Genomic DNA, 26,907 nt, shown 5'->3' with positions numbered 1-26,907 from the left:
GCTTTAATATTTAATAATTTCTGTCCTCCGATTTCATATTCATTATATAAATAGGCCCATTTAATTTTCTCTGGCTTACTGTTCCAAATAAAATTGAATCTTTTTTTCTCATATAATTTCAAAAACTGTTCGCAAGACCATAAGCAAATAGGTAAACTGGCCCCGTGTAGCTCAGTTGGTAGAGCATGGCATTTGCAACACCAGGGTTGTGGGTTCGATTCCCACGGGGGGCCAGTATGAAAAATGTATGCACTCACTAACTGTAAGTCACTCTGGATAAGAGCGTCTGCTAAATGACTAAAATGTCAATGTAATAATACTAAAGAGTTAATCAGGGTGATTTTTCCACAAATAGACAGGTATTTACCTTTCCATCATTTATTTATTTTGGGATATGTATTCTGAGTATATCCACATCACCATCAGACCATTTTATTGGTGAACTACACGGTAATGTAAAAATTGTATTTTTTTAGTGATCCAATACGTAATATAGTACATTTTCATAATTTGGTTGTGGATTTAAAAGAAAACATGAATCATCAGCGTACAATGACACCTTTGTTTTTAAGTCCTGGATTCCTAATCCCTTGATATTATTGTTGGATCTGATTTTAATAGCTAACATTTCGATGGCCATAATAAATAGATATGCCGATAGTGAACAACCTTGTTTTACTCCTCTTGACAGTTTAAAACTTTCTGAGAAATAGCCATTATTTACTATTTTACACCTAGGGTTACTATACATGATTTTAACCCATTTTATAAGAGATTCTCCAAAATGGAAATGCTCCAGGCATTTATATATAAACGCCAGTCGTACTTTATCAAAAGCCTTTTCAAAGTCAGCTATGAATAGCAGGCCTTGTTTCCCAGATTTTCATTGTGTTCTATTGTTTCCAGTACTTGGCTTGCGAAAGTATTCACCCCCCCCTTGGCATTTTTCCTATTTTGTTGCCTTACATCCTGGAATTAAAATAGATTTTTGGGGGGTTTGTATCATTTGATCTACACAACATGCCTACCACTTTGAAGATGCAAAATATTTTTTATTGTGAAACAAACAAGAAATAAGACAAAAAAACAGAAAACTTGAGCGAGCATAACTATTCACCTCCGCAAAGTCAAGTGGAGCCACCTTTTGCAGCAATTACAGCTGCAAGTCTCTTGGGGTATGTCTCTATAAGCTTGGCACATCCATCCACTGGGATTTTTGCCCATTCTTCAACACAAAACTGCTCCAGCTCCTTCAAGTTGGATGGGTTCTGCTGGTGTACAGCAATCTTTAAGTCATACCACAGATTCTCAATTAGATTGAGGTCTGGGCTTTGACTAGGCCATTCCAAGACATTTAAATGTTTCCCCTTAAACCACTCGAGTGTTGCTTTAGCAGTATGCTTAGGGTCATTGTCCTGCTGGAAGGTGAGCCTCCATCCCAGTCTCAAATCTCTGGAGACTGAAACAGGTTTCCCTCAAGAATTTCCCTGTATTTAGCGCCATCCATCATTCCTTCAATTCTGACCAGTTTCTCAGTCCCTGCCGATGAAAAACATCCCCACAGCATGATGCTGCCACCACCATGCTTCACTGTGGGGATGGTGTTCTCGGGGTGATGAGAGGTGTTGTGTTTGCGCCAGACATAGCGTTTTCCTTGATGGCCAAAAAGCTCAATTGTAGTCTCATCTGACCAGAGTACCTTCTTCCATATGTTTGGGGAGTTTACCACATGCCTTTTGGCGAACACCAAACATGTTTGCTTATTTTTTCTTTAAGCAATGGCTTTTTTCTGGCCACTCTTCCGGAAAGCCCAGCTCTGTGGAGTGTACGGCTTAGTATCGTCCTATGGACAGATACTCCAATCTCCGCTGTGGAGCTTTGCAGCTCCTTCAGGGTTATCTTTGGTCTCTTTGTTGCCTCTCTGATTAATGCCCTCCTTGCCTGGTCCGTGAGTTTTGGTGGGTGGCCCTCTCTTGGCAGGTTTGTTGTGGTGCCATATTCTTTCAGTTTTTTAATAATGGATTTAATGGTGCTCCGTGGGATGTTCAACGTTTTGGATATTTTTTTATAACCCAACCCTGATCTGTACCTCTTCACAACTTTGTCCCTGACCTGTTTGGAGAGCTCCTTGGTCTTCATGGTGCCATTTGCTTGGTGATGCCCCTTGCTTAGTGGTGTTGCAGACTCTGGGGCCTTTCAGAACAGGTGTATGTATACTGAGATCATGTGACACTTAGATTGCACACAGGTGGACTTTTTTAAACTAATTATGTGACTTCTGAAGGTAATTGGTTGCACCAGATCTTATTTAGGGGCTTCATAGCAAAGGGGGTGAATACATATGCACATACCACTTTTCCGTAATTTATCTTTGAGAATTTTTTGAAACAAGTTATTTCTTTCATTTCACTTCACCAATTTTGACTATTTTGTGTATGTCCATTACATGAAATCCAAATAAAAATCCATTTAAATTACAGGTTGTAATGCAACAAAATAGGAAAAACACCAAGGGGGATGAATACTTTTGCAAGGCACTGTATTATCTCCAATGTATCGTCGATCTAAAAAACCTGTCTGATTAGAATGAATAATGTCCGACAATACCTTTTAAATTCTATGCGCTATACATTTTGCTAGAATTTATGCATCACAACACTGAAGTGTAAGAGGCCTCCAATTTTTTTTATGGACTGGAGCTTTATATTTCCCACTTCTATCCTGTTTCAGTAATTAAATCAGACCTTCTTCTTGAGTGTCTGATAATCTACCATTTACATAGGAGTGGTTAAAACATGTTAATAACGGTCCTCTGAGTATATCAAAAAAGGTTTGGTATACCTCAACTGGTATGCCATCCAACCCTGGAGCTTTCCCGGACTTAAAGTCTTTAATTGCCTCCAGAAGTTCCTCCTCTGTAATTTCACCTTCACATTAGTCTTTCAGATAACTTTACATTATCAATAGAAAAATATAATTTGGTGAATCATTTGGTGAGTCATTTGGTGAGTCATTTGTAACCAGTTTCAGTAAATCATTTTTGGTAGCATTTCTATGTTGAAGATTAAAAAATAATCTGGTGCATTTTTCCCCATATTCCATCCAGTTTGCTTTATTTTTATAATATATTACACTTTCTTGAATAAGTTTCTCCATTTCTTTTAGTTTTTCTCTAATGTATTCGGAGCCTCTATCTTACAGTTTTTATTGCTATCTATCTGTTCTGTTAGACCTTCTATTTCCTTTGTTAGTATGAACTCTTTTGACCTAAATTGCTTTTGTTTTCGAGATGAGTATTGAATTGCATGGCCTCTAAAGGCACATTTAAAAGTGTCCCATACAATAAGGGGATTTGCTGTACTTATGTTATGTCGGAAAAATTCAGTTATAAATTCCTCTGTCCTAGTTAAAAACAAGTTATCCTCTAATAGGCTTTGATTAAATTTCCAATATCCTCGCCCACGTGGAAATTCAGTAAGAGTAATGTATATGCCAATTATATGATGGTCAGACCGCATTCTGTCCCCTATCAACACTTTTTAAACGTTTGGTGCCAACGAGAATGACATAAGAAAGAAGTCATGACGATTAGCTTGATTGAGTCTCCGCCATGTATATCTCACTAGGTCAGGATATTTAAGCCTCCCTATATCCACTAGTTCTAATGTATCCATGACATTCGTGATTGTTTGTAGTGTGATTTCCTTTACGGTCCATTGAGCTATTTAAAACAGTATTATAGTCTCCCACCATAATAACAGAGTCTTGTACTGCTTGCAGGGTTGATAATTTATTGCATATATTTTCAAAGAAGCGTTCATCATCATTATTTGGTCTGTAAAGGTTAATGAGCCATATCTGTTTATGGTCCAATAACATATTTAAAATCATCCATCTACCTTGCGGATCTGTTGTTAATGCTGTTGAATTCTGTTGTAAATTCTTAATGTCAAAATGTATTTTCAAATGTAGGTATTACATTTTGTATTTAATATGGTTTCTTAGTTCTTCATTGTCATCTCATGAACTGGATCATATTCTCAGTTTCTCTTCTGGTGGGATACATGTCTGTAGAGCTGGGATTAAAGCCAGGTAGTGATTTTTGGATTTGTATTTTTTTTTAGTACAAAAATATATGCTTTGTGGGAGGGAGGCATCTCAGTTGGCTTTCTCTCTCTCTCTCCCTCTCTCCTCTCTTTCCACCCCCATCTCTCTCGCTCTCTCTCCATCTATCTCTCCATTCTTCTCCCTCTCTCTCTTTCTCTCTCCCTTTCCATCTTTCTTTCTTTCTCTCTCTCTTTTCATCTCTCTCTCTACCTCTCTCAGCGAGGATGCTGGGAGATATATTTAGCTCTCCTTCCCTCCATCTGCTGTCGCTCTGCGTGGGTTAGGGGTGTTGCCATAGCAACCACAGCTGGGTGCATATAGGTAAGAGAGGAGGGACATTTTCTGGGTTTTAAAAAAGTGTTTTAAACTAAAACCAATTCAGTTATGTGTCATTTTTTGGTGGGAAATATGATTTGAAAATGTAGAAGACGAGGTAGTGGTACTAACCCAGTTTACTCTCCTTGAGAATGAGATGCCATTCCTAGTTTTTTAATGAGATCTTAGAAAATCTGGTTCCCTCTTGTGCAGATTTGGCAGTGTGTTATGGAGTTTAAGGATTGTGTGAGATATTATACTGAACAAAAATATAAACGTAACATGCAACAATTTCAAAGATTTTACTAAGTTACAGTTCATATAAGGAAATAAGTCAATTGAAATAAATGAATTAGGCCCTAATCGATGGATTTCACATGACTGGGAATACAGATATGCATCTGTTGGTCACAGATACCTTTAAAAAAAAGGTAGGGGCGTGGATCAGAAAACCAGCCAGTATCTGGTGTGACCACCATTTGCCTCATGCAGCACAACACATCTCCTTCGCATAGAGTTGATCAGGCTGTTGATTGTGGCCTGTGTAATGTTGTCCCACTCCTCTTCAATGGCTGTGCGAAGTTGCTGGATATTGGCCGGAGCTGGAACACGCTGTCGTACACGTCGATCCAGAGCATCCCAAACATGCTCAATGGGAGTGACATGTCTGGTGAGTATGCAGGCCATGGAAGATCTGGAACATTTTCAGCTCCCAGCAATTGTGTACAGATCCTTGCGACAACGGGCCATGCATTATCATGCTGAAACATGAGGTGATGGCGGCGGATGAATGGCACGGCAATGGGCCTCAGGATCTCGTCACGGTATCTCTGTGCCATCGATAAAATGCAATTGTGTTTGTTGTCCGTAGCTTATGCCTGCCCATACCATAACCCCACCGCTACCGTGGGGCATTCTGTTCACAACGTTGACATCAGCAAACCGCTTGCCCACATGATGCCATACATGTGGTTTGCGGTTGTGAGGCCGGTTGGACGTACTGCCAAATTCTAAATAAATAAGTTGGAGGCGGCTTATGGTAGAGCAATTAACATTACATTCTCTGGCAACAGTTATGGTGGACATTCCTGCAATCAGCATGCCAATTGCATGCTCCCTCAACTTGAGACATCTGTGGCATTGTGTCGTGTGACAAAACTGCACTGAGTGGCCTTTTATTGTCCCCAGCACAAGGTGCACATGTGTCATGATCATGCTGTCTTGATATGCCACACCTGTCAGGTGGATGGATTATCTTGGCAAAGGCGAAATGTACACTAACAGGGATGTAAACAAATTTGTGCACAACATTTGAGAGAAATAAGCTTTTTTTGCATATGGAACATTTCTGGGATCTTTTATTTCAGCTCATGAAACATGGGAACAACACTTCACGTTGCATTTATATTTTTGTTCAGTGTAGATTGGATATCAGGTAGATCAGGATGTTTGTTGCTGCCTATAACAAGCATCTTATTGAAAATGACCTGCTTCTCTGAGCCCAGGCAATAACTGTGAGATGCCAACAACTCCCGACGACACGCAATTTTACGGCACTCAAAATTGATACACACAATGAACACACTCCACTTGTTTGACAATTTGCACTGTTCCAGATTTAACAGAAGAATGTTACCTCTTTCTCAAAGTGTAAATGAATCTCTTACTGTAGAAAGTGCTACCCTTCCACAGTAAATGTACAGTGTTGGCTTCTATAATCGTCGTGTCTCCTCACGTGAACCGTTTCGTAGTCTCTTAGTCTACCTGCAGTATAGTACCTGTCTGACCTACATTCCATCATCCACTCTTGAAAAGTACCCTAGAGGTTGTCCTGGACACTGATTTGCATGCCAGAGGAACACCTAACACACTGACAGTCCATATAGATGTACTGTCCTCTATTATTAAGGGCATTTGGAAACAGAAGTAAAATGACTGGCCAAAAAAACTGTCTAGTTAATTATTCCGTTTATCACTGTGCTCAACATGTTATCAGTAGTTTTATATTGACCAGCAGCTAGCTACAGTGCCTTGCAAAAGTATTCATCCCCCTTGGCATTTTTTTCCTATTTTGTTGCATTACAACCTGTAATTTAAATAGATTTTTATTTGGATTTCATGTAATGGACATACACAAAATAGTCCAAATTGGTGAAGTGAAATGAAAAAAATAACTTGTTTCAAAAAGTTCAAAAAAATAAATAACGGAAAATTGGTGCGTGCATATGTATTCACCCCCTTTGCTATGAAGCCCCTAAATAAGATCTGGTGCAAGCAATTACCTTCAGAAGTCACATAATTAGTTAAATAAAGTCCATCTGTGTGCAACCTAAGTGTTACATGATCTGTCACATGATCTCAGTATACATACACCTGTTCTGAAAGGCCCCAGAGTCTGCAACACCATTAAGCAAGGGGCACCACCAAGCAAGCTGTCACGATCGAGGTAAGGAGTAGACCAAGGCGCAGCGTGATGAACAAACATACTTTAATTAGTTAAAGCATCAAAATACAAAACAAAACACGACTCGTGACGTCCACGGTATCAATGACCGAACACGGAACAAAAACCCACAACCACAAAGGGAAAACATACAGTTAAATATGGCTCCCAATCAGAGACAACCAGCCAACAGCTGACACTCGTTGCCTCTGATTGGGAGTCACTCAGGCAAACATAGAATACAACAAACTAGAATGAACACCAACACAGAAATACACACATAGAAATGAACACACCCTGGCTCAACATAATGAGTCCCAGAGCCAGGGTGTGACAGTACCCCCCCCTAAAGGCGCGGACTGCGACCGCGCCTCAACTAAACAAACCAGGGAAGGGCTGGGCGAGCATACCTCCTCGGCGGCGGTTCTGGCTCCGGCCTTGACCACCACCCTCCAATACACCCCCCATAGTGCCCCTGGTCCAGTCTGGCCCCGCCGGCTGGAGCAGGACTGGACTTAACAGGAGCGATCCTTACCAGGCTGTCGACTCGCACCCCTGGCTTGGTGCGTGGAGGAGGAACGGGCCTTACCAGGCTGACGACGCGCACCCCTGGCTTGGTGCGTGGAGGAGGAACGGCCTTACCAGGCTGACGACTCGCACCCCTGGCTTGGTGCGTGGAGAAGGAACGGGCCTTACCAGGCTGACTTCTCGCACCCCTGGCTTAGTGCGAGTGGCAGGAACAGGCCGGACCGGGCTGGCGACGCGCACCGTAGACTTGGTGCGGGTGGCAGGAACAGGCCGGACCGGGCTGGCGACGCGCACCGTAGGTTTGGTGCGAGTGGCAGGAACAGGCCGGGTCGGGCTGGCGACGCGCACCGTAGACTTGGTGCGGGTGGCAGGAACAGGCCGGGTCGAGCTGGCGACGCGCACCGTAGACTTGGTGCGGGTGGCAGGAACAGGCCGGACCGGGCTGGCGACGCGCACCGTAGGTTTGGTGCGAGTGGCAGGAACAGGCCGGGTCAGGCTGGCGACGCGCACCGTAGACTTGGTGCGGGTGGCAGGAACAGGCCGGACCGGGCTGGCGACGCGCACCGTAGGTTTGGTGCGAGTGGCAGGAACAGGCCGGGTCGGGCTGGCGACGCACACCGTAGGCTTGGTGCGTGGAGCAGGAACAGGCCGGGCTGGGCTGTCGACGCACACCGTAGGCTTGGTGCGTGGAGCAGGGACAGGCCGGACTGGGCTGGCGACGCACACCGTAGGCTTGGTGCGTGGAGCAGAGACAGGCCGGGCTGGGCTGGCGACGCACACCGTAGGCTTGGTGCGTGGAGCAGGGACAGGCCGAACCGGGCTGTGGAGACGGATAGGAGGCCTGGAGTGAAGAGCGGCCACCACCCGTCCTGGCTGAATGCCTACCCTCACACACTCTGTGTGAGGCATCCGCACAGGACGTACAGGGCGGTGAACCCCTGGCCTGGTGGCCTTCTGGATCCGCCCCCTTTTCTCCTCCGTCAGCCCGTCGTCCATGCCGTGTGCCCCCTAAAAATGTTCTGGGGTTGCCTCACGACCGTCCGACGACGACCCTGATCACCTGTTGCTCCTCTCTCCGTCGCCTCTCCACTGTCTCACTCCATGGCCGCGATCCATCCCGGCCAGGATTTCCCCAAGTCCAGGACCCTTTACCGTCCAATATCTCCTCCCATGTCCAGGCTGCCTGCTCCTGGACACGCTGCTCCTCTTTCGCCAGGGCCTTTCCGGCGCTTCCTCCCATGTCCACCCCAAGGGCTGCCCCTGGACACGCTGCTTGGTCGTTGCATGGTGGGTTTTTCTGTCACGATCGAGGTAAGGAGTAGACCAAGGCGCAGCGTGATGAACAAACATACTTTAATTAGTTAAAGCATCAAAATACAAAACAAAACACGACTTCGTGACGTCCACGGTATCAATGACCGAACACGGAACAAAAAACCCACAACCACAAAGGGAAAACATACAGTTAAATATGGCTCCCAATCAGAGACAACCAGCCAACAGCTGACACTCGTTGCCTCTGATTGGGAGTCACTCAGGCAAACATAGAATACAACAAACTAGAATGAACACCAACACAGAAATACACACATAGAAATGAACACACCCTGGCTCAACATAATGAGTCCCAGAGCCAGGGTGTGACACAAGCGGCACCATGAAGACCAAGGAGCTCTCCAAACAGGTCAGGGACAAAGTTGTGGAGAAGTACAGATCAGGGTTGGGTTCTAAAAAAATATCAGAAACTTTGAACATCCCACGGAGCACCATTAAATTAATTATTAAAAAATGGAAAGAATATGGCACTACAACAAACCTGCCAAGAGAGGGCCGCACACCAAAAGTCGCGGACCAGGCAAGGAGGGCATTAATCAGAGAGGCAACAAAGAGACCAAAGATAACCTTAAAGGAGCTGCAAAGCTCCACAGCGGAGATTGGAGTATCTGTCCATAGGACCACTTTAAGCCGTACACTCCACAGAGCTGGGCTTTACGGAAGAGTGGCCAGAAAGAAGCCATTGCTTAAAGAAAAAAATAAGCAAACACGTTTGGTGTTCACCAAAAGGCATGTGGGAGACTCCCCAAACATACGGAAGAAGGTACTCTGGTCAGATGAGACTACAATTGATATTTTTGGTCATCAAGGAAAACGCTATGTCTGGCGCAAACCCAACACCTCTCATCACCCCGAGAACACCATCCCCACAGTGAAGCATGGTGGTGGCAGCATCATGCTGTGGGGATGTTTTTCATCGGCAGGGACTGAGAAACTGGTCAGAATTGAAGGAATGTTGGATGGCGCTAAATACAGGGAAATTCTTGAGGGAAACCTGTTTCAGTCTTCCAGAGATTTGAGACTGGAATGGAGGTTCACATTCCAGCAGGACAATGACCCTAAGCATACTGCTAAAGCAACACTCAAGTGGTTTAAGGGGAAATATTTAAATGTCTTGGAATGGCCTAGTCAAAGCCCAGACCTCAGGATTACTTTATCCTATCCCAGGTATTCCTTAAAGAGGTGGGGTTTCAAATGTCTCCGGAAGGTGGTGAGTGACTCCGCTGTCCTGGCGTCGTGAGGGAGCTTGTTCCACCATTGGGGTGCCAGAGCAGCGAACAGTTTTGACTGGGCTGAGCGGGAACTATGCTTCCGCAGAGGAAGGGGAGCCAGCAGGCCAGAGGTGGATGAACGCAATGCCCTCGTTTGGGTGTAGGGACTGATCAGAGCCTGAAGGTACGGAGGTGCCGTTCCCCTCACAGCTCCATAGGCAAGCACCATGGTCTTGTAACAGATGCGAGCTTCAACTGGAAGCCAGTGGAGTGTGCGGAGGAGCGGGGTGACGTGAGAGAACTTGGGAAGGTTGAACACCAGACGGGCTGCGGCATTCTGGATGAGTTGTAGGGGTTTAATGGCACAGGCAGGGAGCCCAGCCAACAGCGAGTTGCAGTAATCCAGACGGGAGATGACAAGTGCCTGGATTAGGACCTGTGCCGCTTCCTGTGTAAGGCAGGGTCGTACTCTCCGAATGTTGTAGAGCATGAACCTGCAGGATCGGGTCACCGCCTTGATGTTAGCGGAGAACGACAGGGTGTTGTCCAGGGTCACGCCAAGGCTCTTCGCACTCTGGGAGGAGGACACAACGGAGTTGTCAACCGTGATGGCGAGATCATGGAACGGGCAGTCCTTCCCCGGGAGGAAGAGCAGCTCCGTCTTGCCAAGGTTCAGCTTGAGGTGGTGATCCGTCATCCATACTGATATGTCTGCCAGACATGCAGAGATGCGATTCGCCACCTGGTTATCGGAAGGGGGAAAGGAGAAGATTAGTTGTGTATCGTCAGCGTAGCAATGATAGGAGAGGCCATGTGAGGATATGACAGAGCCAAGTGACTTGGTGTATAGGGAGAATAGGAGAGGGCCTAGAACTGAGCCCTGGGGGACACCAGTGGTGAGAGCACGTGGTGCGGAGACAGCTTCTCGCCACGCCACTTGGTAGGAGCGACCGGTCAGGTAGGACGCAATCCAGGAGTGAGCCGCGCCGGAGATGCCCAGCTCGGAGAGGGTGGAGAGGAGGATCTGATGGTTCACAGTATCAAAGGCAGCAGACAGGTCTAGAAGGACAAGGGCAGAGGAGAGAGAGTTAGCTTTAGCAGTGCGGAGAGCCTCCGTGACACAGAGAAGAGCAGTCTCAGTTGAATGACCAGTCCTGAAACCTGACTGGTTTGGATCAAGAAGGTCATTCTGAGAGAGATAGCAAGAGAGTTGGCTAAAGACGGCACGCTCAATAGTTTTGGAAAGAAAAGAAAGAAGGGATACTGGTCTGTAGTTGTTGACATCAGTGGGATCGAGTGTTGACGGTGCCTTTAAACAGCTTGGAAAATTCCATGGCTTTAGAAGCTTCTGATAGGCTAATTGACATCATTTGAGTCAATTGGAGGTGTACCTGTGGATGTATTTCAAGGCCTACCTTCAAATTCAGTGCCTCTTTGCTTGACATCATGGGAAAATCAAAATTAATCAGCCAAGACCTCCACAAGTCTGGTTCATTCTTGTGAGCAATTTCCAAACGCCTGAAGGTACCACGTTCATCTGTACAAACAATAGTACGCAAGTATAAACACCATGGGACCACACAGCCATCATACCGCTCAGGAAGGAGATGCGTTCTATCTCCTAGAGATGAACGTACTTTGGTGAGAAAAGTGCAAATCAATCCCAGAACAACAGCAAAGGACCTTGTGAAGATGCTGGAGGAAACAGGTTCGAAAGTATCTATATCCACAGTAAAACGAGTCCTATATCGACATAACCTGAAAGGCCGCTCAGCAAGGAAGAAGCTACTGCTCCAAAACCGCCATTAAAAAAGCCAGGGGAGAAAGATCTTACTTTTTGGAGAAATGTCCTCTGGTCTGATTAAACAAAAATAGAACTGTTTGGCCATAATGACCATCGTTATGTTTGGAGGAAAAAGGGGGTTGCTTGCAAGCCGGAGAACACCATCCGAACCGTGAAGCACGGGTGTGGCAGCATCATGCTGTGGGGTTGCTTTGCTGCAGGAGGGACTGGTGCACTTCACAAAATAGATGGCATCATGAGGAATGAAAATTATGTGGATAAATTGAAGCAACATCTCAAGACATCAGTCAGGAGGTTAAAGCTTGGTCGCAAATGGGTCTTCCAAATGGACAATGACACCAAGCATACTTCCAAAGTTGTGGCAAAATGGCTTAAGGTCAACAAAGTCAAGGTATTGGAGTGGCCATCACAAAGCCCTGACCTCAATCCTATAGAAAATTTGTGGGCAGAACTGAAAAAGCGTGTGCGAGCAAGGAAGCCTACAAACCTGACTCAGTTACACCAGCTCTGTCAGGAGGAATGGGCCAAAATTCACCCAACTTATTGTGGGAAGCTTGTGGAAGGCTACCCGAAAAGTTTGACCCAAGTTAAACAATGTAAAGGCAATGCTACCAAATACTAATTGAGTGTATGTAAACTTCTGACCCAATGGGAATGTGATGAAAGAAATAAAGCTGAAATAAATCATTCTCTCTACTATTATTCTGACATTTCAAATTCTTAAAATAAAGTGGTGATCCTAACTTACCTAAGACAGGGAATATTTACTAGGGTTAAATGTCAGGAATTGTGAAAAAGTTAGTTTAAATGTATTTGGCTAAGGTGTATGTTAACTTCCGACTTCAACTGTATGTATTAAAATGTATTAAGAACAAATTATTTGGTGAAATGTATATTACTTAATGGGCTTTCAGTGAATTGCTATCATTAGAGAAGTCTGCTTGTTTGACAGTGCAAAGTTAGAATAAGGAGAAATTAGAACTCAAATGTGTTATTGTAGATGAGTATTTGACTAGATGCCGGAGTGTATTTTTTTCACAGCTGAATGACGTAATCCACTCCCTAATGGGAGAGGTGTTGGTGTTATCTTATGGCAGTGTCTAGCTGCAGACTACACCATTTGCATTTGGCCTAATTCTTTTTAGCTAGTGTAAGCAGCAGGGGTTGGGAGACTTTGGGGGAATCTGGATGAATGAAACTATTGGCTCTTCTGGCTGCAACAAAAGCTCATGAGTTGGGCAATCAAGAGGAAAAATCAGTTTCCCTTGTCTTGGGAGTGTGATCCCTGAGAAACACATAGAAGCTTATGATTGAGCAATGTGCAATGCACACGGCTGATTGGGAACTATTCAAGGGGTTATTAGTTGCAGAATCTGAAAATGGATGCTATGACTTGGAGTGTTTTTCTTCATAATAGTCAGGTAAATGAGATGCTAGTTTTTGTAACCAGATTCCAAATCACAGTTTGGTAAATAACACCTACATTTTAGGTGTACGTTTTTCACTTTTTATATCATGCCAATGTTTTTTGTTGTTGTTGACAAAGTGCAACTGAAACTGGTCACTATGAGAAATGTGCCCCTTTAACACGACCAAACTCCAAGTTTTGTTTCCAACTTGATCATCCATCATCCATCTTGATGAAATAACAGTGATGACAACCTTGCTTTTTAGCTGTTTGGTTCCCTCCCTTCAACAGTAATGTTTTTAGATCATAGTGGGCGGAGAGAGACTGTCAGTGTTTGTTTCTGCCATCTGTCTTCATGATGTAATTTCATTTTGTGTGTGTGTGTGCATCCATGTGTGCTCACTGTGTGTGTGTGAAAGAGAGAAAGAAGGAGAGATAGAGACTACCCCTCAGGTGGGTCTGTCTGTCATCTGATATTTTCTTTTTTCTTATTTTAGATCCTCTGGAGTGAACCAGAGGACACAGACATCCAACCAACAGTCCTGAAAACTGGATCTGAAAACCTGAATACCTGGCAACAGGACTATCTGACGGGACTGCCTCAGAGGCTCAGAGGGCAAAGTTGTTGACTCTGGGAGCCAACCAAGCTCCAAAATGGGATGCTTCTTTGGCTCAGGATGGAAAAGTAGTTCCTCATCACCGCATGACAAATCACAGTTGTTGCCCATCATCCATTAAATGAATGGCTTGACCTGAGTAAGTACTAAGTATGAGTACAGACAGCCTGAAAGCCAGTACAAGACAGATATAACTAAGGAACAAAATACTCATCATACACAAATCTCAGAGTCCGTTAAATGAATAGGCTTGACCTGTGTGGCCTGTCTCAGGCGGAGGGATCCCAGGTGTCTACCTGAGGTTGTTGTTCCGTTTTATGGAGGCGTTGCACAGCCGCAGCCGCTTGCCGACTGGGGAGCAGTCCGGAGGTCACGACCAGCCTCAGCCAGGAGAGTCTGCTCTGCCTCTCCCAGAACCTCAGCCTCTCAAATCTCCCTCCTCCCAGAACCATGAACCGCAGACACAACAGACTCACTCCAAACAAGGAGGCCCTCAACAACAACAACAGCAGCACCATGGACAACACCACAAACTGCCTAATAAGCGGGAGCGCAAGCGTCTCAGACATCAGAGGCAAAGCGTTGATTCTGACACCCCACCAGCGGAGGAGGGTAAGCATGCAAAGGGAGAGGCAACACCGACCAGAGTGGCTCGGACTTCGTCTGGCAGGACCCCGGCGACTCCCTCCTCATCATCCACCTCCACCCAGTCTACAGAGGCTCCTGCCACAGAGGAGAACCAGGAGGGCACCCTAAAGCAGAAACGGGAGCGTAAGCCTGGAAAACCTGGGAAATATGTGTGCTCTTACTGCGGCCGTGCCTGTGCCAAGCCCAGTGTCCTGCAGAAACACATCCGCTCCCACACAGGAGAGAGGCCCTACCCCTGTGCTCCCTGCGGTTTTTCTTTCAAGACCAAGAGCAACCTCTACAAGCACCGGAAGTCCCATACCCACAGGGTGAAGGCCGGCCTCGCCTCTGTAGAGCCCAGTGCTTTAGAAGAACCGGTGCCAGAGTCAGAAGACGAAACTAGACAGCAATTGTCTGCTGCCTCCTCCAACTTGGAGAGACAAGGCAGCGTAGCCAACGAGAAGACCCATGAAGACACTGAGAGGCCTACAGAGCAGTCCAGTGGGATGGACAACTCCTACGCTGTCAAGAAGAGGCTGGCCATGCGTTTGAGCCGAGGGAAACGTGGCCCTCTAGGCTCGTCTGACTCGATCAGTTCCTCGTTGGGTATGGGGAGTAGAGGCAGCACAGAGTCTGGCTATTTCTCTCGTTCTGAGAGCACTGAGCAGTCACAGGACAGCCCACCCAACGTAACAAGTGCCAAAAGCTACGCAGAGATCATCCTGGGGAAATATGGCCGTCTGGGCCACCTCCAGAGGATGTCCCGGCATCAGGACCAGCAGCCTTCTGGAAGCCAGGGACAGCAGGAAAAGAGCATCCCATTCACAGTGCCCAAGAAGCAGGTCATTGACCACATCACCAACCTCATCACCATCAATGAGGCTGTGGTGGACACAAGTAAGATCGACAGCGTCAAGCCCAGGAGGTTCTCTCTGTCTAGGAGAAGTAGCACAGAGTCTAACTCTAAGGTTTCTTTATCTCTGAAAGAGCCACCTGTAGTCCACCACAGCACCAACAACCCTGGAGACCCAGGCTTTAAGAGCAGTGGTTCCATCACTATGGGTGTTCCGTGTGAGAAGTTCCATCATCACCAGTCACTACACATGGATTCAACGGCAGGCCAGACATCCACTTCCATGGCTCCTCTTCTGAGAAGCCTCTCTATGCCCTCTGCTGCTAGTTCAACTAATGCCTCCTCTGGCGTCTGCCCACAAAACTTCCGCCTTAGCCAATCTTTCGATGAACGGTCTGAAACACAGTCTCGCCGCATTGGGATGCTACGACGCCAGCCTGCTATCGAACTACCCCCAGGTGCTGAATTCACTAAAGAGGGACATAGTTTACTCAGTAGCTCCAACACGCGCTCCAATCACAATATGTCCGTCGTGCCTCCTGACCACAAGCAATGTCAACCAGAGCCGTACGAGTGTGAGTCCTGTGGCATTGTATGTAAGAACTGGGAAGGTTATAAGGCACACAAGAGAAGTCCTTGTATAGCACGACTTCCCCAAGAGAGTCTTGGTACAACAAAATGCCAGCTGGACCGTTCACAGTTGATGCACTATCCGATCAGCAGACCAGGGGCTTTGGCAATGCGCAAGAGAAGGAAAGAGGAGAGTTTTGAATCTGATGATCCATCCTCTCCTGTTTCTTTATCCATACCCACCTTGTCCACATTGGTGCATGACAGAGACGAAAAAAGTGTAGCATGCAATAGAAACTCATGGTCACGGTTAGAGCAGGATCGGGGAGGGACATCAAAAGGTTTCTCAGTGATTCAGCATACTAGTTCATTTGAGAAACAGGACACTTTGTTTACAGAGAGTCAAGGTAAAGAGGAGGCGCATATTAAATTCCAATCTCATGAGGATGCATCCCAAAAACAACTGCAGGAACACTCGTCCAAACCAACACCTCGCAAACTGGTGCGCCAACACAATGTTCAAGTCCCTGAGATATTAATCACTGAGGATTCCAACACCAATGTTATTGAGTCTGTTCAGACACAGTCAGAAACAGCATCCATAATGCCTAAACAGACCAAGAGGACAGAGGAGTTCCAGTGGCCACAGAGGAGCCTCACCCTGTCTGGGGTACCCATCGAGAAGCTGCCCCCAAAGAAGAAACGTATTCGCCTGGCCGAGGCCGCCCAGTCTTCAGGGGAGTCCATGTCCAGCTTTGACTCCATCTCCCTGCCTCACAGCCCCAGCCAGGACAGCTGTGCATCCCACGCATCTAGCCACTCTGCATCCTTTGAGGAGTCCACCAGACCCGGAGACATGGAGACCCTGGCTGGGACACCATTGAGGAGGTCCAGGGCCCCTAACATGTTGACCGTCCCAGGGCTGCATCATCACAAAAGGGAGATGCGGCGGTCGGCCTCAGAGCAAGCACCTCACGACCCAAAGCAGCAATCTGTTTTGATGGCAATGTCGGAGATGCGAAGCAAGTCTTTTGACTACAGCAGTTTGTCCCCTGAGCGCTCGGCGGCCGGCTGGAGAGACAGACGCAAATGTCTCCTTATGAGACACACTGCGGTCAGGGACCCAGAGGAGGAGGAGCAGCCTGCTAAACCTGCAGAACTAAAGCTGAACCCCAGTTCCTCCATTTTTGCCAAACACACAGCACTAAAGGTGAACAACCCTTCTCACTGCAGCCCCAGTCCTGACCCTGTCAGTCCCAGCACTTCTTCTAAACTAAGCCCAGGTCCTCAACACCTTAGTCCGGCCGCTGGTTCCCCTCTGTCAGGCGAACCCACGTCCTGTAACCCTCTTTGCCAAGAGCCCCCCTCACAATGGAAACTGGGTCAAAGTATTCAGTTGACTGGACATTGCTCTGAAGACCTAGCCTCTCAGAACTCTGTAGAATCTCCTGATCCCCTCCAGAGGGTATCCCCATCACCTCTCTGTTCAGGGAAGCCTGTAATTATCTCCCTCCGTCCTGTCCACACCTATATCCACCCTGCCCAATCCCGCCCTATCTACCCTCCCCACCCCCTCCCCACCCAGTGCCCATTAGGGATTGCTAGGGCCCACTACCTTCCAATATCCACAGGCCTGAAGCTGGAGATCCCAGTCCCAACTCACAGTCATGATGGACATTCAGAGTTTGTAACACATCCTCCGCAGATCCTCCACCCTCACCCTAACATCACACTCAGCCCAGAACTACTCCGGCCCTCCATATCACCAGCAGTAGCAGTAGTCCGGCTACAGGCAGACACCAACACCCTAGCCAGTGCCATATACACCACTCTGTCCCAAACCACAACATCTAGGTCCCAGGAACCTGTGTGTTCTGGATTAAACAGTGGCAATAGAAATACCCCAACGTCTGAGCATAACAGCCACCTGGTCATGACTCTGCCTGCAGGCAGCAAGAGGTTGTCTGAGACTCTGCTACCAGTCAGCCAGTTGACTCTGCCTCCAGGCAACCACTTGGCTTTGCCTCTGCCTCCAGGCAGCCAGTTGTGGTCTGCGGAGGGCTGTAGATCTTCAGGCTCAGGGAGCAACAAGCGCATGTTATCCCCTTCAAACAGTGTCGATTTTAGCCCCGATTCCAAACAGCAGCAGAAACGAGTGAAGGAGGAGGAAGAAGAAGAGGAGAGTTGTGTAGGAAACGTAATCACGGAAACATCAACAAAAGAAGAAGAGGTTGAGATTCCAACATGTTTACCTAGGGTGTGTACTCCCATAAGTCCAGAAGGACCTTCATATCCAACCCTCCAGTCCACCACCTCTCACAGCTGGTGTTATCTAAACTACGTCAAGCCAAACCCCACCACCTCGACTGACCAGCCCTCAGTGTACTCCTCCTGGTCTACCAGCGAGTATGACCCCAACCCTCCAGGCCTCTCCAGCAAGACAGCCCTATCCCTGTTGGACTGCAAGCAGAGGGTCAGCCCCACTATCTACACCATGTCTCCCATGTCATCCATCCCGGCAGAGACCCCACCAGAGCCTGCCGACATGAAGACGCCATGCCCTTCTGAGGTAAGTAGACTTTACTGGAGGCCTCCTCATAGAATGGCCAATGTGAAATATGGAATACTGTATGCGTTTAGTTATTTTACCTTGTCCCATACTGTACTATGTGTTGTAGTCTTTCATACTATATTTTGTTAATGATCCAATACAGTCTTACATTTAGTTACTTCTCATTTGAAGCGTCTAGGCCTATATTGTAAATTGTAATGCTACAGTATAATTTAGATAAGTACTGAGACACATAAGTTATGATGAATTCCCCCCATCCCTGTTTCCTTGGCCTGATCTTGCTGGAGCAGGGTTGGTGAATTTGCCCTGCATGTCTCTCTCGAGTGTAGGTACATGCCACTCTGCCTGGCGACAGCCACCGTGTCGAGACAACAGAGCAAGAGCAGTCCGCAGAGGACAAGGAGCCAAAGAAAGAACGAGAGAAGGAGGAAGAGAAGGAAGAGGCAGAAAAAGAAGAGGAGGCCCAGTCGACCAGCAAATGTAGAGAACCTCCACCTCGAATCTGGATCTGTGAGGGAGGGTGAGTAGTCTATGACTGATTACATTTTACAGTTGAAATAACACTTCCCAATATTACATAATTTAAAAATGCAAAGCTTCATTGGCTTTACATTCATAAAGACATTAGAAACTACACTCAGCCTTACAAGTGTTTCTCTATACGGTGCAAGCCATGGTACATGTGTACCATGGCAGTGCGGGTATTTAGTCTCTGTGTCGTGTGTGTAGTGCTGGGAAGTGTTGTCATTCCCCTCTGCAGGACATGAGAGGCTAAGGGTTGGCTGTCTGACTACACCAACAGAGCCTGTCTGTTGAGTGGCCCTAGCCAGGAAATGACCAACAACTACCCATCTTCCTCTACTGTACCCTGTAGATGCTCAGTTACACCCAACACAGTCAATGGTTCTGGCCATTCAGCTGTAGAGGGGAGGAGTGGCCGATTTCATTCCCATTTTAGATGGTGATTGATTGAATGAATGAGAACTGACATGATTTCTCTGTGCTTCTGGGTTTATGTGTATCTATTTGTAGACAGAGAACATAAGAGGGATACTATTTTCAGAGGAGAGAGAGGAAGGTATATACCTAGATGAAGAAAGTGTTGTTTGATACTAACTCTGCTTCTCTAGTAATGGGACTTATGTAGGATGTGTCAGATAGGAGAAAGAGCTGTGAGAGATTGAGAGCGCTCTGATTCATCTATGTTCATTTACGTTAATCCACACAGCTAGATTGAATCACACTGAGGTTATAAAGCAGACATAACTGAAACTTCTGAGAACACTTGGTCTCCTCTATCATATCTGTGATTGTGCCACTGAGGTGCCATCTGTGCGTTCCTCTGCATCTCTCCGAGTACCCCTGGGAACCTGTTGTTTTTGTCATGACTCAGGTTCACAGCCTTCTTCTCATCAGCCACATCCCAGCTAGCACATAACGTCTTGAGAACCATATGTTTCTTAGAGCTTGGTGAGAGCGTGGTTGTCCTATGGCCGTGATTATCCCACAACTTTCTGGGAATGGTGCAGGATAGTTGCTTGGCTTTGGAACATTCTCAGCACATTTAAGGAATTTGACCCCAAAATAATCTATATTTTCTTGCTATTTCATTAATTTAACAGAACATTTCCTAAAAGTTCAAACATGGTTACATTTAATTTCAATTATGGTAATGTTCTAGGAACGTTCTCCAACTGTTTTGACATTGGGAATGTTCTCAAATAGTTCAGAGAACGTTAAGGCTTTAGTAATGTTCAGAGAACGTTCTAAGAATGTTTTTAAAAACATACATTCCGTCTAAGAACCAGATGCCCATAGGCACAAGGGCACGTGCCCCGTCAGCATTGTCCTTTTTAGTTTTTGTTTAAGATTAAATAAATAAAAACCTAGAGTCTATTGACGCACCTGTGCGTCACACCGTGATGTCATTTTCATTATTGAATAGCTCCCCGTGTGTTTATGCTAGAGACTTTACGTTTCTTGCAGTGGCTATTCCATAACATGGGGCTTGTTAAAGCTGTGTTTTCTACACTTGAGAGGATCCAGACAAGAAAACCATAACGAAATCGCCTGTAGAACCCAAAACCTTTTGAGCTACAAACTAAAAAGATGAAAGATGAGACTCTCACGAACACGACAGTGTCATTTGTTTTGCTCTATGACATCCACAAGCTTTACGGCAGTCGTCTGAACTCTTTGACGCAGACGTCATAATTTCGAAGAGGTCTTCTCACAAAACTGACTGTCCAGATTGAACCGTTTGAGCTAACTAATATACTTACAGGGGTCCTAAAATTCCAAATCAAATAGCTAAATTAGCAATTTTATGACCATCCTAAAACAATTCCATATGTTAGCTTAGTAGATATTGCGATCTAAGGGCTTAGACCTACAGGGGTTTTTAATGACTAAACTTCATTTTTAAGCCCATGTTTTATCATAATTATTTATGTCAGTGGTATAAAGCCACTTAGCAATTTTATGAAGCTGGCATTAGCTAGCCAGCTAGATAGGTTCCCAATCTCTCAACCTCATAACTAGCTACCAAGCCATTACAGGCTATCAATCAAGTTAGAGTAGCTTGTCTAACTATCTTACACCTCAGCTCCACTATAAGCATTGCTCGCTTTGCCATTAGTGTCACGGTCGTCTGACGAATGAGTAGACCAAAGCGCAGCGCGTTGAGTGAACATGACTTTATTAAGATAAAGTACACTAACCAAAACAATAAACACTGACGAAACGTGAAGTCCAACAGTACACGACTGAACACGGAACAAAAACCCACAAAAACACAGTGCAACCACAACAGTTTAAATATGGCTCCCAATCAGAGATAACGAGCCGACAGCTGTCACTCGTTACCTCCGATTGGGAGTCACATGAATAATCAAGAACCACCACAACATAGAAATGAACACCTAGAAACCAACATAGAAATACACCCAAAAGAAAATGAACAACCCTGGCTCAATAATCAAAGTCCATGGAGCCAGAGTGTCACAGTACCCCCCCCCCTAAAGGTGCGAACTCCGGGCGCACCAGCATACAGTCTAGGGGAGGGTCTGGGTGGGCGTCTGTCCATGGTGGCGGCTCTGGCACTGGTCGTGGTCCCCACCCCACCATAGTCACTACCCGCTTACGTAGCCTCCTCCAAATGACCACCCCCAACTAAACCCCCACAGGATTAAGGGGCAGCACTGGACTAAGAGGCATCACCGGACTCAGGGGCAGCACCGGACTAAGGGGGCAGCACCGGGCTAGGGGCAGCACCGGGCTAAGGGGCAGCACCGGACTAAGGGGCAGCACCGGGCTAAGGGGCAGCACCGGACTAAGGGGCAGCACCGGACTAAGGGGCAGCTCCGGACTGAATGGCGGATCCTGGCTGGTTGGCTCTGGCTGATCCTGGCTGGCTGGCGGATCCGGGCTGGACGGCTCTGGCGGATCCCGGCTGGACCGGCTCTGGCGGATCCTTGCTGGACGGCTCTGGCGGATCCTGGCTGGACGGCTCTGGCGGATCCTGGCTGGACGGCTCTGGCGGATCCTGGCTAGACGGCTCTGGCGGATCCTGGCTAGGACGGCTCTGGCGGATCCTGGCTAGACGGCTCTGGCGGATCCTGGCAGGACGGCTCTGGCGGATCCTGGCTGGACCCGGCTCTGGCGGATCCTGGCTGGACGGCTCTGGCGGATCCTGGCTGGACGGCTCGTGGCTGGCTGACGGATCTGGCTGCTCATGGCTGGCTGACGGATCTGGCTGCTCGTGGCTGGCTGACGGATCTGGCTGCTCGTGGCTGGCTGACGGATCTGGCTGCTCATGGCTGGCTGACGGGTCTGGCTGCTCGTGGCTGGTTGACGGATCTGGCTGCTCATGGCTGGCTGACGGATCTGGCTGCTCATGGCTGGCTGACGGGTCTGGCTGCTCATGGCTGGCTGACGGATCTGGCTGCTCATGGCTGGCTGACGGATCTGGCTGCTCATGGCTGGCTGACGGATCTGGCTGCTCATGGCTGGCTGACGGATCTGGCTGCTCATGGCTGGCTGACGGATCTGGCTGCTCGCGGCTGGCTGACGGATCTGGCTGCTCATGGCTGGTTGACGGATCTGGCTGCTCATGGCTGGCTGATGGTGCTGGCTGGGCGGCTGGCGGTGGAGGCGGACCCCAGCCTCGGATTGCGGTCATCACCTCCAGCAGGGCGGCTCCCATCTGCAGGAGCTGCTCTTGCTGGCCCCGAACCTGGGCTTCCAGTCTAGTATGGGCTGCGTCGGCTCCTGCTGATTCCATAGCTGGTGTATGATTCTGTCTGGCGGAAGGCTCTGGCTGATCCTGTCTGGCGGAAGGCTCTGGCTGATCCTGTCTGGCGGAAGGCTCTGGCTGATCCTGTCTGGCGGAAGGCTCTGGCTGATCCTGTCTGGCGGAAGGCTCTGGCTGATCCTGTCTGGCGGAGAGCTCTAGCGGCTCCCGGTCTGGCGGACGGCTCTGAAGGCTCATGGCAGACGGGCGGCTTTGCAGGCTCAGTACAGACGGGCAGTTCCTGCGGCGCTTGGCAGACGGACAGTTCAGGACGGCGTTGGGCAGACGGGCAGTTCAGGCGCCGTTGGGCAGACGGGCAGTTCAGACGGCGTTGGGCAGACGGACAGTTCAGGCCCCGTTGGGCAGACAGGCAGTTCAGGCGCCGTTGGGCAGACGGGCAGTTCAAGCGCCGTTGGGCAGACGGGCAGTTCAGGCGCCGTTGGGCAGACGGCAGACTCTGGCCGTCTGAGGCGCACCGTAGGCCTGGTGCGTGGTGCCGGAACTGGAGGTACCGGGCTGAGGACACGCATCTCAGGGCTAGTGCGGGGAGAAGGAACAGGCCGGACCGGGCTGGCGACGCACACCGTAGGTTCTGTGCGTGGAGCAGGAACAGGCCGGGCTGGGCTGGCGACGCACACTGTAGGTTCTGTGCGTGGAGCAGGAACAGGCCGGGCTGGGCTGGCGACGCACACCGTAGGTTCTGTGCGTGGAGCAGGAACAGGCCGGGCTGGGCTGGCGACGCACACCGTAGGTTCTGTGCGTGGAGCAGGAACAGGCCGGGCTGGGCTGGCGACGCACACCGTAGGTTCTGTGCGTGGAGCAGGACCCGGCCGGGCTGGGCTGGCGACGCACACCGTAGGTTCTGTGCGTGGAGCAGGAACAGGCCGGGCTGGACTGGCGACGCACACCGTGGGCTTGATGCGTGGAGTAGGAACAGGCCGGTCCGTACTGGGAACACACACCACTGGCTTTAACTGGGGATCAGGAACGGGCCGGACCGGACTGGTAACACACATCAGTCTCTCACGCCGTGCCGCAACAACTTCCCTTCCTCTACTCGCCAATGGCCCCCGTAATCCGATAGCCTTCTCTCCACGTCTCCCTGTGGCAGCCTCCTGCTGCCCAGCCGCCTAAGCCATGTGCCCCCCAAAATCTTTTGGGGTTGCCTCTCGTCCTTCCGACGATGGCCCTGCTGATGCCGTTGCTCCTCTCCTGCCAGGTTCTCCCCCTTCATCGCCCTCCGGTACCGGACGGCCTCCTCCTGCGTAATATGTCCCCAGCCGAGGAGGACATCCACCAGCGTTCTCTCCATACCTGGCGCTTCCTCCCCAAGAAATTCTTGGGTAGTACTCTCGGGCTTCCAGCCTTGCCTCCGTGCTGCCTCCTCATATCGCCGCCTCTCGGCTCTAGCTGCCTCCCGCTCTTCACGAGGACGGCGATATTCTCCCGGTTGATCCCAAGGCCCCTTACCATCCAGAATCTCCTCCCATGTCCATGAATCCTTTATGGGAGTCCATAAATCCTGTGTAGGTAGGTCCTGTTGCCGCTTGACACGCTGCTTGGTCTTTTTGTGGTGGGTTTTTCTGTCACGGTCGTCTGACGAATGAGTAGACCAAAGCGCAGCGCGTTGAGTGAACATGACTTTATTAAGATAAAGTACACTAACCAAAACAATAAACACTGACGAAACGTGAAGTCCAACAGTACACGACTGAACACGGAACAAAAACCCACAAAAACACAGTGCAACCACAACAGTTTAAATATGGCTCCCAATCAGAGATAACGAGCCGACAGCTGTCACTCGTTACCTCCGATTGGGAGTCACATGAATAATCAAGAACCACCACAACATAGAAATGAACACCTAGAAACCAACATAGAAATACACCCAAAAGAAAATGAACAACCCTGGCTCAATAATCAAAGTCCATGGAGCCAGAGTGTCACAATTAGCGTCGTGTTAATGTGATGTTCTACCTGCTACACAGAGCACATTGTTTTGAGAGCTGAGAGGGGCAGAGGGGAAGAGTGTCTTTATTCTATTTCCCCCTACTGTCCCATATTCATTGATTATGCGTAAGAACAGTGCCTTCAGAAAGTATTCACACCCCTTGACTTCTCCCACATTTTGTTTGTTGTGTTAAATTGATTAATTTGAGATTTTGTTGTCACTGGCCTACACACAATACCCCATAATGTCAAAATAGAATTATGTTTTTCGAAATGTTTACAAATTAATTGATAATGAAAAGCTGAAATGTCTTGAGTCAATAAGTATTCAACCCCTTTGTTATGGCAAGCCTAAATAAATTCAGGAGTAAAAATTTGCTTAACAAGTCACATAATAAGCTGCATGGGCTCTGTGTGCAATAATAGTGTTTAACATGATTTTTGAATGACTACCTCATCTCTGTACCCCACACATACAATTGACTGTAAGGTCCCTCTGTCGAGAGGGAAAATGGTTGTCTAGCAATGATCAACAACCAATTTGACAGAGCTTGAAGAATTTTGAAAAGAATAATGGACAAATGTTGCACAATCCAGGTGTGGAAAGCTCTTAGAGACTTACCCAGCAAATTCACAGCTGTAATTGCTGCCAAATGTGCTTTTACGAAGTATTGACTCAGGGATGTGAATACTAGTGTAAATTAGATATTTCTGCTTTTCTTTTTCCATACATTTGCTACAATTTCTAAAAACATGTTTTCACTTTGTCATTATGCGGTATTGTGTGTAGATGGGTGAGAGAAAAAAATCGAATTAATACATTTTGAATTCAGGCTGTAACACAACAAAATGTGGAAGGCACTGTACAATAGCTGTACAATTATACTTTAATTACACAAGTTGCTTTTGTTTACATTGTGAATGTAGCTAGCTAGAGTTTCTGCTAGCTAGTAGCTTCTTGACTACATAAATCCTAGTACAATAACCAGTGGTGTAAAGTCGAGCCATAGGCAACCAAAATCAACTTTATTTCTCATTATTTCAATTCACAAGATGGCATGAACGCGCGCGTCAGCCATCGAGAATTGAACTTCTGCGATTCTTGAGCTTGGACACTGCCATTGGATGTGACGCAATGCTAGCGCAACATGGGAAGTATAGCAGCTTTCACTGATTTTAAAGGAAGCATTTCCTCAATGGCTATTGTGTAGCAGGGCCGTTAGCTGGTGTGCCTGCTGGCAAGAAAATACTCAAATTGTTATGATACTATATATCAGTGTGGCAGTTGTACTAAACTCATAAGGCATAAAAGTTCTTAAAATAATCAATGTGCATCATTAATTAAAATGACAATTGAACTGGTCAAGAGGTATACTTAGAAAAATAGACATTTGTGACATAGAATTAGGCATAATGATTATTAGGCATAATGACCACCTCCCCTCCTCCATCCTCATGTACTTTGTGTCCCCTCTGAAATAATGGGTGCATGACGCCCCTGCTCAGGATGTTAAGAAAACGTTCCTTAAAAACCACTAGAATACTTTAGTAACGTTCAGAGAATGTTCTAAGCACGTTATTTAGAGATTTATACTTTCCGTTCTCAGCATCATCAAAACTCTCTCTATCCTCTATCTTGTTAAGTGTGTTCAGGTGTGTTGGCCGCGCCCACTAATTTGCCACACCTGATCTTAATGAGTGCTTGTTTCCTTTGTAATGGGGTCTGTTTGAATAGACTAAAATGAACAGGTGTATGCGTAAAAAAACAAGCATGCTAGCTCCATCCTGGTGGCGCAGTGGAGTCATTCCATGGATGGAAAAAATAAGATTATGGGTTCCAATCTCACTGATGTTGTGTCACAATAACAAATGGATGTGTTTGCATGATTAATGCCTAAATTAATTAATTTCCGTGTGTCCTATCTGTGCTTGGAGTTCAACAAAGTTAGCTAGCAGTGTGTGTTATTAAGTCTTATTGTAACATTCAGTGAAAGGATGTTATTCAGAAACCTCCAAATAACCTATCATTTCCGTTCTCAGAGCGTTAATAAAACCTCCAAGGAACACGTTCAAGGAACCAAAGTAAAATGTTCTCAGAACTGGCAAAATGTGGCTTTGTTCCCACAACCAATGTGAAACCAAAAACATACGTTCCCACAACTTCCAAGAAACCCAATGTGCTAGCTGGGAATGACTCATCTCTATTCCCGGCTGCGCTGTGTGTAGCTCTGAGCCCACCAACTCCATCTGTTCGGGCCGGTGTGTGTGTGTGT

At 47.3% G+C, this 26,907-nt stretch overlaps 1 protein-coding gene across 1 annotated transcript in view; it reads left to right on the top strand.

Moving 5' to 3' along the window:
- LOC121571940 (transcription factor HIVEP3) overlaps positions 1–26,907 on the top strand; it is a 55,993-nt gene that overhangs the window by 24,078 nt on the left and 5,008 nt on the right. The window contains exons 2-3 of the mRNA XM_041883737.2: positions 13,649–18,387; positions 18,720–18,910. Of these exons, the coding sequence (XP_041739671.1) occupies positions 14,086–18,387; positions 18,720–18,910 (4,493 nt within the window). The 5' untranslated portion in view covers positions 13,649–14,085. The remainder of the gene's footprint in view (positions 1–13,648; positions 18,388–18,719; positions 18,911–26,907) is intronic.

The sequence above is a fragment of the Coregonus clupeaformis genome, chromosome 8, assembly GCF_020615455.1.
Source record: "Coregonus clupeaformis isolate EN_2021a chromosome 8, ASM2061545v1, whole genome shotgun sequence".
NCBI classification, from domain to species: domain Eukaryota; kingdom Metazoa; phylum Chordata; class Actinopteri; order Salmoniformes; family Salmonidae; genus Coregonus; species Coregonus clupeaformis.
Note: the sequence above shows the minus strand (reverse complement) of the source record. Positions and strands in the feature narration are given on the sequence as shown.